Source organism: Cyprinus carpio, chromosome A9 (assembly GCF_018340385.1).
Source record: "Cyprinus carpio isolate SPL01 chromosome A9, ASM1834038v1, whole genome shotgun sequence".
NCBI classification, from domain to species: Eukaryota; Metazoa; Chordata; class Actinopteri; order Cypriniformes; family Cyprinidae; genus Cyprinus; species Cyprinus carpio.
This window is the reverse complement of record NC_056580.1, coordinates 6,960,457-6,975,232: the sequence shown is the minus strand read 5'-3', so window position 1 is coordinate 6,975,232 and position 14,776 is coordinate 6,960,457. Positions and strand designations below refer to the sequence as shown.

General features: G+C 36.7%; 1 protein-coding gene across 2 annotated transcripts; it reads right to left on the bottom strand.

Moving 5' to 3' along the window:
• Positions 1–486: 486 nt before the first annotated feature.
• On the bottom strand, positions 487–14,549 carry LOC109054533 (glucose-6-phosphate exchanger SLC37A1-like). Of its 2 annotated transcripts, XM_042763316.1 has the most exons (21): positions 14,402–14,549; positions 13,789–13,976; positions 11,290–11,371; positions 10,765–10,873; positions 10,580–10,658; positions 9,746–9,881; positions 9,403–9,479; positions 9,033–9,199; positions 8,871–8,923; positions 5,787–5,804; positions 5,646–5,723; positions 5,421–5,555; positions 5,250–5,340; positions 4,533–4,595; positions 3,942–4,048; positions 3,756–3,804; positions 3,492–3,565; positions 3,325–3,403; positions 3,118–3,215; positions 2,185–2,249; positions 487–2,066 (listed from the first exon to the last, which is right to left on the bottom strand). In XM_042763316.1, the coding sequence occupies exons 2-21, from the start codon at positions 13,842–13,844 to the stop codon at positions 2,051–2,053; spliced, it is 1,632 nt and encodes a 543-aa protein (XP_042619250.1). In that variant the 5' UTR covers positions 13,845–13,976; positions 14,402–14,549; the 3' UTR covers positions 487–2,050. The 2 variants fall into 2 exon arrangements, with proteins under 2 accessions (XP_042619250.1, XP_042619251.1); XM_042763317.1 differs by lacking the exon at positions 5,787–5,804.
• Positions 14,550–14,776: the final 227 nt, after the last annotated feature.

The following is a 14,776-nucleotide window of genomic DNA, read 5'->3' as shown; positions in this document are numbered from 1 at the left end:
TTTTCGTCTCGTTGCTCTGGCCGGACAAGGCATCACAATATGTTAAGAGGCATAACATTTCCGTCACACACTATAAAATACACATTTTTTGGTGGGGTACCTCTGGTAAAAGTCGCCTTCCAGGGGCTAAATAGCAGGTTATTTGGGTCAACCCGCAGAAATTAAAAACATCTCGTGGCAAAACCGCGGACTTGGCAACACTGATTAAGACCTCAAGTGAGTCAGAAAAGTTAAAGAGTTGCTGATTAAGACCTATTGTGAGTTATTTTTTTTAGTGTGTTTAGAATTTGTTGTTTTTTATAAATTATTATTTTTGTTGTTTTAAAATAATTTTAATGGATTGGTATAAATCTTTATATTATTATTCTTCATTGTATTTAATTATGCGTTCATGAATCTGTGTGTATAAAATTATTATAATGTATATATTTTAGAATTTTTTTTAAAGCACATAGCTTGCACTGTCAAAAAAAGGAGGAAGATGTGTTGCCTTTTGTGTCTGCTTTATTCAAAATGTCCTCTTAGTACACACAGCAAAACAGTACAGATCATTTCCAAAACTATTTGTTCCAGGGTTCTGTAAAAGTGCCAATAATAACTTAAAAATGAACACTCCAAAGACATATCCCTATACAAAATCACAAATAGAAAAAAGGCACAATGTATTGTCTCTCATTACACCAGGGAACTACCCAAAAATGATACAGATACATTCATTTACCTAGAGTATGTCGTCCTGTAAGGGCAAATGCTCACGTGCTACAAGCGTGATTACATAAGAGGTCCAGCTTCACAGCAAGCATCTACATGTGCCTCTAGCTCTGCAGAACGACACAATCCTACAGTAACCCGAACATTCAAATAGACACTTTAAATATTTATAGCTGCAGAGGCAGGTGCGGGTCCTAAATGTGTACATACAAACACAATCAAGGAGACGATTTGGGTTTGCTCACAGATCGTACAAACCGAGCTTGATTGGAACATTTTAAACCTGGAAACAGAAACGATTTTAAAGTTTTCATACTGCATCCTACAGAGAAAACAAATTATGATGTTGATATATTTTCTATTATTAATATAGAACAGCTTGCATATGAATGAATAGTGGTCTGATAAACACTATTGCTCACCTTCCATCATACCGACTCAAAACACAACATTTATTCATTAAGTCACAGGCCAGCAGTGAAAAAACAAATAAATATACAATTAAATAAAATAAAATAATTTGTCATAATTAGCTAGTAGATCCCCTATATATATATATATAAACACAGGATAAGAACCATTAACCCACAGTAAGACACAGAAAACAGTCCAAATATAACACATTTTCTCAACAACTAACAAGATTGGCTTTGGTTTATAGGAAGGCAGATGAGATTTATAATATATTATAGATTTAGCATATATATACACATACATACATAAACTGACAATCGGCTATGCTTTCTATGGGCCTCGTTTATGAAACACGAGCAGAACAAAATTTGGTGTAAATCATTCTTAAACCATTCTTACATAAACTGTCATGTTCAATCCGATGTGACAATTCATGCAAGAATGGATTTATGAACTATATACAGGGACATTTGTTCTGTGTGTTTAATGAAGGCGCTGTGTGCCCGGCGGGGATCTAGAGTAAAAATTATACTGCATTTATTTTAAATTCCCCTTGTTAGCAGCAAAGGGAGGCTACTTTTGGTTGTGCAATTGTGCATTATTTAACTGGAGGGATATTTAGGCTTGATCTCACACTGAGTCATGTTCATTTTGTTTGGGTACAACCAAAGGACAAATGCAAGCAGAGCTGCAGGTCCAGACTGAATCTTCATGATGAACTAGAGAGAAAAAAATATTCTGTAAGAAAATAGTTCCTTAAAGTTGCTTCACCCTAAACTGATGATTTCTCATCTGAGAAAGGAAATAAAAAGTCTTTTTGTATAGTCCATTTTTTAAAACAGAGGACTAAGCACAGGTTTCAGTCAAGTTTTGGTCCAGCGTAAGAAGTGGTCAGAGATGAACATTTATATCCAGTGCAAAGTACTCAATGTTCCTTCAGTCTAGAAATAAACAGAAAAAAAGACTTATCATCAAAACTGTATCTATAAAAGACAGGACGTCCCCTGCCACTGATTTGTAAGTGTAACTAACTAAAGAACAAGAAAAACCAGCACTCACTCGACGGCGACTCCCGGCCGCTTCCTATGAGAGCAATGCTCCTTCATCACAAGTCTCAGTAAAAGCTGAAGAGCATACAAACAATTTTTGTTTAATTCTTTTTGGATGCCATAACCGTGTGTGAATTAAGTTAATTTATCACTTGTCTTAAATGTACAGTGTTTTGTGAAACTGTATTCACCACAAAACTTGCTTCCCTACAGGGAAGTAAAACTAGTTTCTATTCTATGTTTCCATACAAAAATTGATAGTGACCGCTTGTGTCCAGCTCCAAAAAGGCCCCAAAAATTATAAAATAAGTATTACGAATAAGAAATTATTGGTACTGTTGTATTGACAAAGCTACTCACTTTCAGAAAATAATTTGAATTAGAAATAACTAAAATTAAAATAATAATAATAATAATAATAAAAAAAAAAAAATAGAAATCACACTTTTAAAATTCCATTATGTGACCATTAAAACCCTAGTTCTTAAAATAATAATGGCAGGTGTTAAGGGAACAAATAATATAATAAATATCTGCTTAAATCGACATTTTTAGCTACTTTAGGTTATTTAAAAGCTTGTTTGTTATGAAATCAATTTATTTAGAACTTTTCTGAAACTATATACTAACTATGTGTGAGAAACAGACCAAAATACAAGTCATTTGAAAATGTAGGATGAAGAACAAGATTTGAGAAAACCTTCCGTGCAAAACAACTCAAATCTCAGCCTGTTTCTCAGATTGCATGGCTTCAGATGACTTGAAATGTGCATGGGGTTTATGGACTAATTTTATGGTGTTTTTTGATTCTTTTAGGAGCTTGGTAGTCTCTTAAAACTGTATGGAAAAAGCAGCATATAGGGTTTTCAAAACAAAATAAAAAAATGTGAACTATGCTTTCAAACCTCTGAAATAATGCAGTCGGCATCTATTTTCAACTCACCAGCAGTGCTAAAAAGTCTGCAGTCATGAGCATGTAAAAGACCTGATCCCAGCCTTGTGCTGACAGCAACCCTGCCAACAAAGGTCCCACAGCAGCACCTGCAGAAGATGAAAGGTGCAAGAGTGACCCCTCTCAGCTCTACCTGAGACAGCACCACAATAAAACATTAATGAGTGGCTGGAGACGGAGCAGTTACAACACTCTTACCAACAGATCCAGTGCCGTCTATAATAGCTGTAACTGTAGACAGAGCCCTGGCATTGCCCTTCAGACTCTTGTGTGTCCCCTATAGATTAAAAAAAGCATGTGACACATGTATAAGCATAAGATCACGCAAACACACACTTGACCTGATTCAAAGAAGACACGCTCACCAAGTCAGCAGAGACAGCTGTTGTGATGAGAGCATACGGTCCATTGACTAAACCACCACACACCAGCAGCATGCCTTTATAGCAAATAACATACAAACATCAGACCGCATAATTACTAAGCATTTTTTCATTAAATATAATAACACATTAAAGTTGGCATCAGCTATTCACTGTTAATCTCATTAATTCTCTTTGAATCAAAGCAACGGTGGTCAAAAGCTCTTATGTTACATTGAAAGGCAATATTAGGTTTGGATGTCTTACCGATAGTGGGACCCAGGCCAAACTGACTTATCATAGAGAAGCCGTAGAGCTAATATAAACACACACACACACAAACACAAACACACACACACACAAACCACTGTGAATAGTGAGATAAAAGTGACACAGCGAAAAGTGTCTTTAAATGCACAAGCTCCTCTGTATTTGATCAGCAGAATGACATACTGTGGGCGCAGCCAGCAGAAGCATCACAGCACAAGTGGTGGCCCTCTTTCCCATCTTATCAGAGATCACACTCACACCACACACATCCACACACACCAGGATCCCTCCTCAAACAGAGAAATATTTAAGGGTCGTGATTTGTTTTTGCATCACTCTACACTGTTTTTCTGTTGCTTTTCTGTGTAAACATGAGGTAGACAAACATGGTTGATTGTTGCAGACTTCTCATCTTTTGTAACATTATAAATGTCTTTACGGTCACTTTTGATCAATTTAATGCATCCTTTGTGAATTTATAATTATTTGTGGACTCTTTCTGACCACAAACTTCTAAATATTGGTTTTGATAAAATTAGATATATTTGCATGGTTAGCAGTGGACACCACGTCATTTAAATATTTGAGTGATGTAGAAAGAAACATGGATTAATATGAAAATACAAGGCTGGACGTGTCCTAAACAAGTCAAGATGAGGGTGAACTTGTTAGTATGGGGTGTTTTGAGACATGTCACAATTTGTGTCATTATTAAACAAAGCAACCAATGAGTGTCCACATGTGTCTGCACAAAACACTGATAACCCTACATACCAACAATGCCTCCCACATCAAACAGAGTTGAAAGGTCTCCAGCTTTCTTGGCATCAAGGTGAGCTGAGAAACAGGAAATACATCTTAGTCACGGTGATGTATTAAAGGAATAGTTCACTCAAAAATAAAAATCTGCTGAACGATGTAATCATCCTCAGGCCATCCAAGATCACCAATGGATCCTCTGCAGTGAATGGGTGCCGTCAGAATGAAAGTCCAAGCAGCTGCTAAAAAAAAACACTGTGCATATTTCTCTCCTGATTCAGACAAGATGACTTTTCACTTGAGAAAGCAATGCTTTGGATAGAGGACTCATCTTTTAGCTGGAAACAGTGGTTTGAAGTTTTAGATTGTGTGGGTTTCTTGTTTTTTATTTTGGTGTTTTTATCAGATGCTTTTTTTCTCTTTATGAAGTGGTCCATTCACTGCAGAGCATCCACTGGTGAGCAAGTGATGTAATTCTCCAAATCTGTTCTGATTGACAAAAACTCATCTACATTTTGGACAGCCTGAGGGTGAGTAAATTTAAATAAAAATTTAATTTTGAAAAAAAAAGAAAAAAAAAAGGGTGCAAATACATACACAACACACTTTTCAAAATGCCTGCTTGCAATAGCATCCTTATATTTATACAGAGATGTCTTGCCAGCACAGAAATTAAAAATATGTGTTGTTAGAAGTGATGTAATAGCTCTCATATTAAATGTTGTGAGTTACCTGCTTTAGTGATATAGAGGGGGAGCCAGAAGAGGAAGGTATAACTGACCAACTTGGCGAACAGCAGACAAAGAGAGAACTCCACCACTCCCTGCAAACACACAGCAGGATAAACTTGAGTGACGCTGTAACACCTGCTGACTGATGGACAGACGGATGCGCAGCACTCACAGGAATGCGTAAAGCTCTCATGAAGCTGATGGGTGACGGCTCTGCCTCGCTCTTCACCACCACCACCTGCTGCTGCTGCACAGGAACACACACTCCAATGCTCTCCTGTCCCAGCAGAAGCTCTGTGTCCCAGCTCTAACAAACACAGCACAGAAGACATCTCAGGTAATACTTCTAAAGAGTGACGGATAGACAGCAAGAAGGTTTAAAGTGTGGTGGACTAACCTGTGTTTTAGCTCCTGGCTTGTACTGCAAGTACAGGTCTTTATGTCCATTCACACCATTCCAGTTTTTATGAACCTTCTGAAAAAAAAAATTATAATAATATGAAATATATAACAGTGTCACACTGACAAATAAAAAAATCCATAGACTGGGTATATTCTACATATGTTATAATAATATAACACAGGACACATGAGTAGTTGAAATGACATGTAATTTTTCTCCCTCTTTCTCTTTATTTATTAATTATCTAATTAGATATAATGAAGGGCCAAACAGGAAATAGTTAGAAGTAATCTGAATTTGTATTTATACAAAAATATTGAATATAACGTTTTACATTCTTAATATATAATAGAATTCTTAATATATAAATGTAAATCTGAACATGTAGGTATAAACATATAGATATACAGATAAAAATCTGAATATATATAAACCACACATGCTCAGACATATACTGTAATTACGTTATAATTATAAATAGACCATAATCATTTCCTGTTTGGTCCTTCATTAATAATATATACACACACACATAAATATATATATATATATACACATACATACACACACATATATATACACATACATACACAAATATATGTAAATCATATTATAATTACAAAAAGAAGAAAATGAATATTTCTGCTTTTTAATATGTATTTGTCATTCCCTGAAAAAAATAGCGATATCAAAAAGTTGAGTAAAAGTGGTAAAGAAATAATAACACAAGTAACAGAATAATAATAATAATAATAATAATAATAATAATAATAATAATAATAATGAAACACACACACACACACAAATACATTATTCTTTTACCTAAAACCTGTTAGGAAATTTTTTTGTTCCATGTCTATGCAAACTACCAATATATTACATATCAAAATGCTAAATATTTGCATATATTTTCAATCAGTGCATCTGATTATCATGTCGTATTATTGACCCAGTTCCCTCTTCCAGTGCGTTTTCAAAAACACCCCTAAATTGCAATGAATCACTATGAATATTTAAAGATCCTTTAGAAACAAATCAATAGGTATTAGCGTAAACAATGACAGAGAACCAAGAATTATGCAGCAGCAAGCTAAAAAGTGTTTGAAGTTGCTCTTGAATTCGTTTAATTCCTCCTCCACAGTCAAAATGAGGAAAAGAGGCACCAATCTCCATTTCCCCTTCCTCCATCCTTAACTCTGTCTCTGTTACTCCTGATTAGCCACTCCTCCTGAATCAAATCAATCTGCTGAAGCGTTTGGGAACTGTGAACTCTCCCTGTGTTAGAAGAGCACCTCACGCTCGACTGAGACTCGCAGGTGTACGCATCACAGGGCTGTTGTCATAGCGACTGCTATAGAGCACGAGGGCATCATGTTTTCTAACCAACCTTTCCTCAGATTGCTGGGAAAAGACATTAACTCATGTGAAGATCACACAAACACTGTCCGGCTCCCGCAGGCTTTGTTCAGATATACAGCAAAAATATACACTTTATTAGGTACACCTGTTCCAATGCTTGGTAACACAAATTGCTAATCAGCCAATCACATGGCAGCAACTCAATGCATGTCTAGAAGTGGTGAAGACGACTTGCTGAAGTTCGAACCGAGCATCAGAATGGGGAAGAAAGGGGACTTAAGTGCCAGACAGGCTGGTCTGAGTATTTCAAAAACTGCTGATCTACTGGGATTTTCACGCACAACCATCTCTAGGGTTTACAGAGAATGGTCTGAAAATATCCAGTGAGCAGCAGTTGTGTGGATGATAATGCCTTGTTGATGTCAGAGGTCAGAGGAGGATGGGCAGACTGGTTAGAGAGGATAGAAAGGCAACAGTAACTCAAATAACCACTCGTTACAACCAAGATATGCAGAATACCATCTCTGAATGCACAACACATCAAACCCTGAAGCAGATGGGCTACAGCAGCAGAAGACCACACCGGGTGCTGCTCCTGTCAGCTAAGAACAGGAAACGGAGGCTACAGTTCGCACAGGCTCACCAAGATTGGACAATAGAAGATTGGAAAAACGTTGCCTGGTCTGATGAGTCTCGATTTCTGCTGCGACTTTCAGATGGTAGAGTCAGAATTTGGTGTAAAGAACATGAAAGCATGGATCCATCCTGCCTTGTCTGACAGTTCAGGCTGCTGGTGTTGGTGTAATGGTGTGGGGGATATTTTCTTGGCACACTTTGGGCCCCTTAGTACCAATTGAGCATCGTTTAAACGCCACAGCCTACCTGAGTATTGTTGCTGGCATGTCCCTCCCTTTATGACTACAGTGTACCCATCTTCTGATGAATACTTCAAGTGGGATAATGCACCATGTCACAAAGCTCAAATCATCTCGGACTGGTTTCTTGAACATCACAATGAGTTCACTTTACTCAAATGGGCTCCACAGTCACCAGATCTCAATCCAGCAGAGCAGCTTTGGTATGTGGTGGAACGGGAGATTCGCATCATGGATGTGCAGCCGACAAATCTGCAGCAACTGCGTGATGCTATCATGTCAATATGGACCAAAATCTCTGAGGAATGCTTCCAACACCTTGTTGAATTTATGCAACGCAGAATTAAGGCAGATTTGAAGGCAAAAGGGGGTCCAACCCGGTACTAGTAAGGTGTACCTAATAAAGTGGCCAGTGAGTGTATTTTTTCTGTATTTCTGACTCAAGCTAGTTTTGTTTTTGTCAGCTGAGCAGCAAAAACCACATGAAATCTGATATGTACAGTTATTTATTTTAGAATGAGTATTGACAGACCGGTTTAAAAAAACAAAACAAATCGGATTCACTTGCCTGTAGAATTTCAGTGCAGGCTAGTCATTCCTGAGAGACTGGATTTGAAATCCACGTCAGATTTGTGTACAGTATGAACAAAGGCATACACTCCCGTTCAAAAGTTTGGGGAATTATCTTACGCTCACCAAAGCTGCATTTATTTGATCAAAAATATAGTAAGATGTTAATATAGAGAAATGTTTTTATAATTTAAAATAACTGTTTTCTATTTGAATATATTCTAAAATCTAATTTATTCCTGTTACGCAAAGCTGAATTTTCGGCATCACTGCTCCAGTCTTCAGTGTCACATGATCCTTCAGAAATCACTCTGATATGCTGATTTGCTATTAATTATCATTATCAATTTTACAAAAAAAAAACCTTCACAATAGTGTATACATACATTATATTCTTGAAGGCCATCTGACTAACCTGACTGCTGGGAGCTGAGCTCTGTGCACAGGCGATCTTCAGATCATTAGGGTCTGGAGATACAGAAGCATTCACATCAAAACCCACCAACTAGTGCTTTAGACAATTTTGCACCCAGACACACTTGCACAAATCAGTAAGGCAGAGGACATTTTTACTTACGCTCTATAAGAAAGAGGAAGCAGATGACTCCCATAGCAGCGATGATAACTCCAGGGACGATGAAGGACAGACCCCAGTTAGAAGAGACATAATACCCAGCGATCAAAGAGCCCAGAATGTTGCCCACTGATGTGTGAGAGTTCCACAGACCCATGATGAGGCCTCTCCTGACACCACAACACATATGCAACATTTATTTGGGTGGTAATAACAGATCTGTTACAGTTTAGAGTGTGTAAAAAAAAAAAACAGCAACTAAGAGGATAAGCATTCGTTCATATTGAGAGTCTGAGCAAAGGAAAACACTGGATGCTCACGTTTAGAGTTTTATTGACTTTATGATGTTAGTGGAAAGTGTAATGCTTCTCACCTGCCCTTGCCAAACCAGTTACCAATGCAAGTCACAACACTAGGCCATCCAGTGGTCTGAACCAAACCATTGGCCACCTACACACACACACACACACACAAATAAAGATTTCTGAATGATCATGTGACACCGCAGTCTGGCTGCAGAAAAAAAAATTGCATTACAGGAATAAATTAAAAATGAAATTATTATTATTTTTTTTTTATAATATTCTTTTTCATAATTTTAAATGATAAAATGATCAATTAAAATTTCACAACATTACTGTTTTTACCGTATTTTTGATCAAATAAATGCAGCCTTGGTGAGCATATCAGGATTATTCTGTACAGGTATGACCCACCTGAACAAATACATAGAAGCCCAGGCTATGGATGTCATAGACGTATCCCAGTCCAAAGAGACAGGTGAAAAGACCACTGGTCAACATGCCCACAGTCAGGTACAGGCGAATGGGCAAACGCTCGCCAATTATTCCACTGAAAAGATTGTATTAAGAATGTTAGCAACTAACAAACAGATTCCATTTTGGTGTGTTAGTTCAAACTGTTTCAGTATTTTTCATGTATTAAAATATCTGAGTACAAATTTACATCAAATATCACTTTTTCTCAAATTAATTTAATGAAAAACTAAGTAGAAAACATCCCTCGTTAATAGTAAAGGGTTAGTTCACCCACAAATTAAAATTCTATCATCATTAACTGTCCCTCAAGTCCTTCTCAATCCACACAACTTTGATTCATCTTCTAAACACAACTGAATTTTTAAGGAAACCTGAGAGATGAATGTCCATTACACTAAAACTTCAAAAAGTTCATTAAGACACGACTGAGCATCGCTTTACCGTATTTGCTGTGCTCTATATGTATGTGCACTGATCAATATTTATATGAGAATAAAAGCTTAAATTATATCAGACTTGAATTAAACCACTCAAATTGTTTACTTTGACAATGTCTTTATGATCTTTGAAGTGTCAAGGTTTTGGGGGAACAGACTTGGAGGGACAGATATCTCTCAGGTTGCATTAAAATATCTTCATTTGTGTCTTATGGGTTTGGATTGACATATGTTAATGATGAGAGAATTTTAAACTCTAGATCTCTGAAAGCCACATTTTAAGCCATTTTAGTGCAAATGCATTAATATTTGAGTGTTTTGTATCTGTTCTTACCTGAGATACATGCCTATGGCATAAGCGCACAGGAAAGAGTAATCCATAGCTCCGAGCAACTGCTTATAGTTATTTCTGTCTACAGGGACAGAGAAACAGAGATACCAAATATTTAATGCACTGGCTGAAAGTGACAGAAACACATATTACTATGAATATAATATACTGTAGTATCTGAATCTTACCGAATGGTTTCCAGCTGCAGTCTAGTTCTGGGTGAAGCACAGGCTGCTGACCGCTGCTGCTCTCTGTAGGAGCTCGCATGACATGAGAGCAGTTCTTATGCAGCTCACTCTATATGAACACACACAACACAACATGAACTTACATCTCTATGCCTTACAGTCATGTTTAGCAGCTCTGAGCTGAGCAATAATATAAAAGTTTGCTTTTTGTGACAATACAAGCAATCAAGCAGTTAAGATCTGTTATATGGAATACATCGCCATACACAAGTACACTATACAGTACGTGGATATAGTTGGACACACTTATACATTCAACTTTATAATAAAGCAATATTATGGATAGAGGACTCAGGTATTTGTCCTCACTGGTGATCAAGTGATGGAATGCTAAATTTCTTCAAATCTGCTCCCATGAAAAAACAACACATCTACATCTTGGATGACCTGAGTGTGAGCCCGTTTTTATTTTTAGGTGAAATATTCCTTTAAAGGGGTTGTTCAATTTGACAGGGATTGAGTTACCTTGACAATGCTGATGGGCTTCCTGGACAGATGGAAGCTTGTGTAGAGCAGGAACGTGAGAGCAAACGTGAAGGCCTTGTACCTGCGGGAACCAAACACAGCAAAGCTCAACGAGGACAAGGAAATAGGGACATTTTACTGTGAAATTACCTCCTATAACATGATAAATCATCACAAATTCACTGTAAGGGGCCTGTTTATAAAACATCACCTATTGGTTTAGAAATGGAGCACAAGTCATACACACACAAAACATCATAAGAGTAACACAAAACAAGAAAATAAGAAACAATGCTAAAGGTATCCTTCATATAAAAAAAAAAAAAAAAAAAAAAAAGTAAAAAAAATCATAAACTATATGGTAATTCTTAGTTTTTACTTGGAAAAAACATAAATCTGACAGTATTTTACATTAAATGGACAAAATGCATTATATTTTACAGTATTTATTTATTTTACAGTGCACTGCATTTCTGGTCTGTCTGGTTTAAAAAAAGATGTCCTGTAATTTTACCTGCTATTGCAGCAGGGCAGAAGCTGTAATCATCTCGATCTTATTTAAGAGGTTTCTTTAAAGCACACAGGAATTTAAACACACCTTGCCTAGCTTGTGTGTTCCTCTGAGGAACTCACTAAACCAGATTATTCACAATCTATATTGCAAAGGTGTTGCAATGACGCAGGAATGCAATGGAATTTAAGCTCTGATTAAATACAGATGGGTGTTTATACACTCACATACATGTACAGTGGGTATAGAAAAGAATCACCCCCCTTTAAAATAATAACATGTTGTTGCTTTGCAGCCTGAAATGAAGACGGACACAGTTTTTGTTTTATCCAGCTGTACGTATGAACTCAATGCAACTTATAACATCCAAGTGAACAATATAACACCAACATGTCATAAACAATATAAAAAAAAAATTAAAAAACAGAATGACTGAGTTTGAAAAAGGATCACTCCCTTGTGTCAGTATTTTGTTGAACCACCTTTAGCTTTGATTACAGCCTTTAGTCTGTTGGGATTTGTTTCTGTCTCTACTAACTTTGCACATCTAGACTTCACAATATTTGCTCACTCTTCTTTGCAGAACTACTCAAGTTCAGTTCAATTTGATGGTGAATGTTTGTGGACTGCAGTTTTCAAGTCTTTCCACAGACTTCCACAGATTGGGCTCGGACTAGACCATGCAAGGACATTCACCTTGTTCTCCTTCAACCACTGTGTGCTCAGTTTTGCTGTGTTTTGGGTCATTGTCATGTTGGAAGGTAAACCTTCTTCATTGACAACTTTCTGGCAGAGGCAGCTGATCTTCTTCAGGATTTAGACAATATTTTGCCCCATCCATTTTTCCTTCTATCCTGACATGTGCTCCAGTCCCTGCTGCAGAGAAATACCCCAGAGAAATACCAGAGGGTCTGTGTTTTACCAAATACCTTCCACTTCTTAATAACAGACTTCACTGTGCTTATAGGTATTGATAAAGCATTTACATTTTTTTGTATCTATCTCCTGACTTGTGCCAGTCCACAACTTTATCCCAGAGATCTTTTATCCAGAGTTGATTGTTTGCTTCAGTTGCACTACCAAGGACTGAAATGCTTCAGGAAAGCTCTTTTCATGCTGAGTTGATTATAATGACCACAGCTGATCACAGCTGAAAGTCAAATGGCTTTGTGTGCCATCGAGAAGGTGATTAGCTGCACCTGATTGAGTTTACAAGTCATTTATAGGAGGGGGGTGATCCTTTTTCCAACTCAGTGATTCTGTTTTTTTATTTTTTCTGACATGTTGGTATTATATCTTTCACTTGGATATTATAAGTTGCACTGAGTAAATACAGCTGGATAAAACAACAAAATTATTTTAAGGGGGGTGACTCTTTTCTATACCCACTGTAATTCAGGTTACATTTAAAGTTCTGATCTATTTTAAGTTCTAATTTATTCTATTTAAAGTTCTAATTTATTCTATTTAAAGTTCTAATTTATTCTATTTAAAGTTCTAATCTATTTAAAGTTCTAATCTATTCTACACTGTTCTCCAGCACAGAGCAGCTATATTAATGCTTGGCACGCCCTGACACAGTCTGAAGATCGTTCTCATTTTGGAGGGAAAAACTGCTGGAACTCTACAGAATGGACATTAAATCTGTTAAACATATACTCTCATTGAAAACCGAAACCACAGTCAGATTTAAAATATTTCATAAACAAACTTTCAAAGGGTGCGGACACGTGTAGAATAATAACGACAGACGTTCCAACTTAATTCCTCAATTAATTTAATTGTATTTTCAGCAATGATTTTTGCTTCTCAACAATTATGAAAACTAATCTATTTAGTTATGAAAAGCTAATCAAGGTCAAACAATTATTGTGCCACATTATGTTTCCCAATGATGTAGTTTAGTTTAGTATTTTTTATTAGGCTGTGGAAGTGCATCTCTCTCTCTCTCTCTCTCTCTATATATAATAGTAAAAAGACAAACTCACCACTGGTCCCTGTTGAAGGATGCCAGGAAGCGGATGCCAGGTGGGACTGGTGCCATGCTTGTGTGTGTGTGTGTGTGTTACAGCTGCTTAGTAAATCTCATAAAGCTGTTAGGCAGGATGCCTGTAGATATATGTTCACAAGACCCATATCTGACCAAGAGGACCTTGCGCATCAGTGGCTTTATATCCTGAAGAAACAGGAAGAAAAAATGAGGGACTAAAAGCGAGGTGAACAAACAAACCATCACTTAATTAAACAGTATCGTGTTTATTCTAGCGTTCATTTAATCTTTTAGGAAATGACCGCGTCTGATCTGTCAAAGATCATAAATGCGACTCATAACGAGACTGTAACTGTACAAGCAGATCCAGTGTCTGTGAGAGACCCTTCAGTCGGAGACTCTGGTTAACTAATAATATTAATAATATTCATTCAACAGCACTGCAGTCCAATAATACTCGCACTAAGAGTAATGTTCTACATCATTATAACTGTGTGGTCTCTCGCTTTGTATGAAGGTCGTAAGAATGCGTTTTTAATCAAACGTGACATCTGTCAAAGATATAAGCGCATATTTAAAAGACTCCACTGAAAACAGTCCCGTGGTCTTACCGCGTGAAGCCGTCTCTCCGTTCAGCAGCAGCGCTGTCTCTACTAGCGACCTACCGGTTCACGAGCCGCGTGAAGAGAGAAGCAACGGTACGATTTCAGGAAGCAAAACATTTCAAAATAAAAGACCCCGTTTACGCGTAAAAAAATCGTCCTTGCGATATAACATTTAAATTAAATTTGTTACTTTTAAAATTAAGTAACCTGAAAAAAAATATTAATGAGCCAAGACAAAACTACAATGAGCCAATGTTATTGAATATACATAAAAAAAGAACAGATTTATTAACATTTATTACAGAATGCACACAATAAATGACTGTATATATAAATTATTATTATTATTATTATTATTATTATTATTATTATTATTATTAT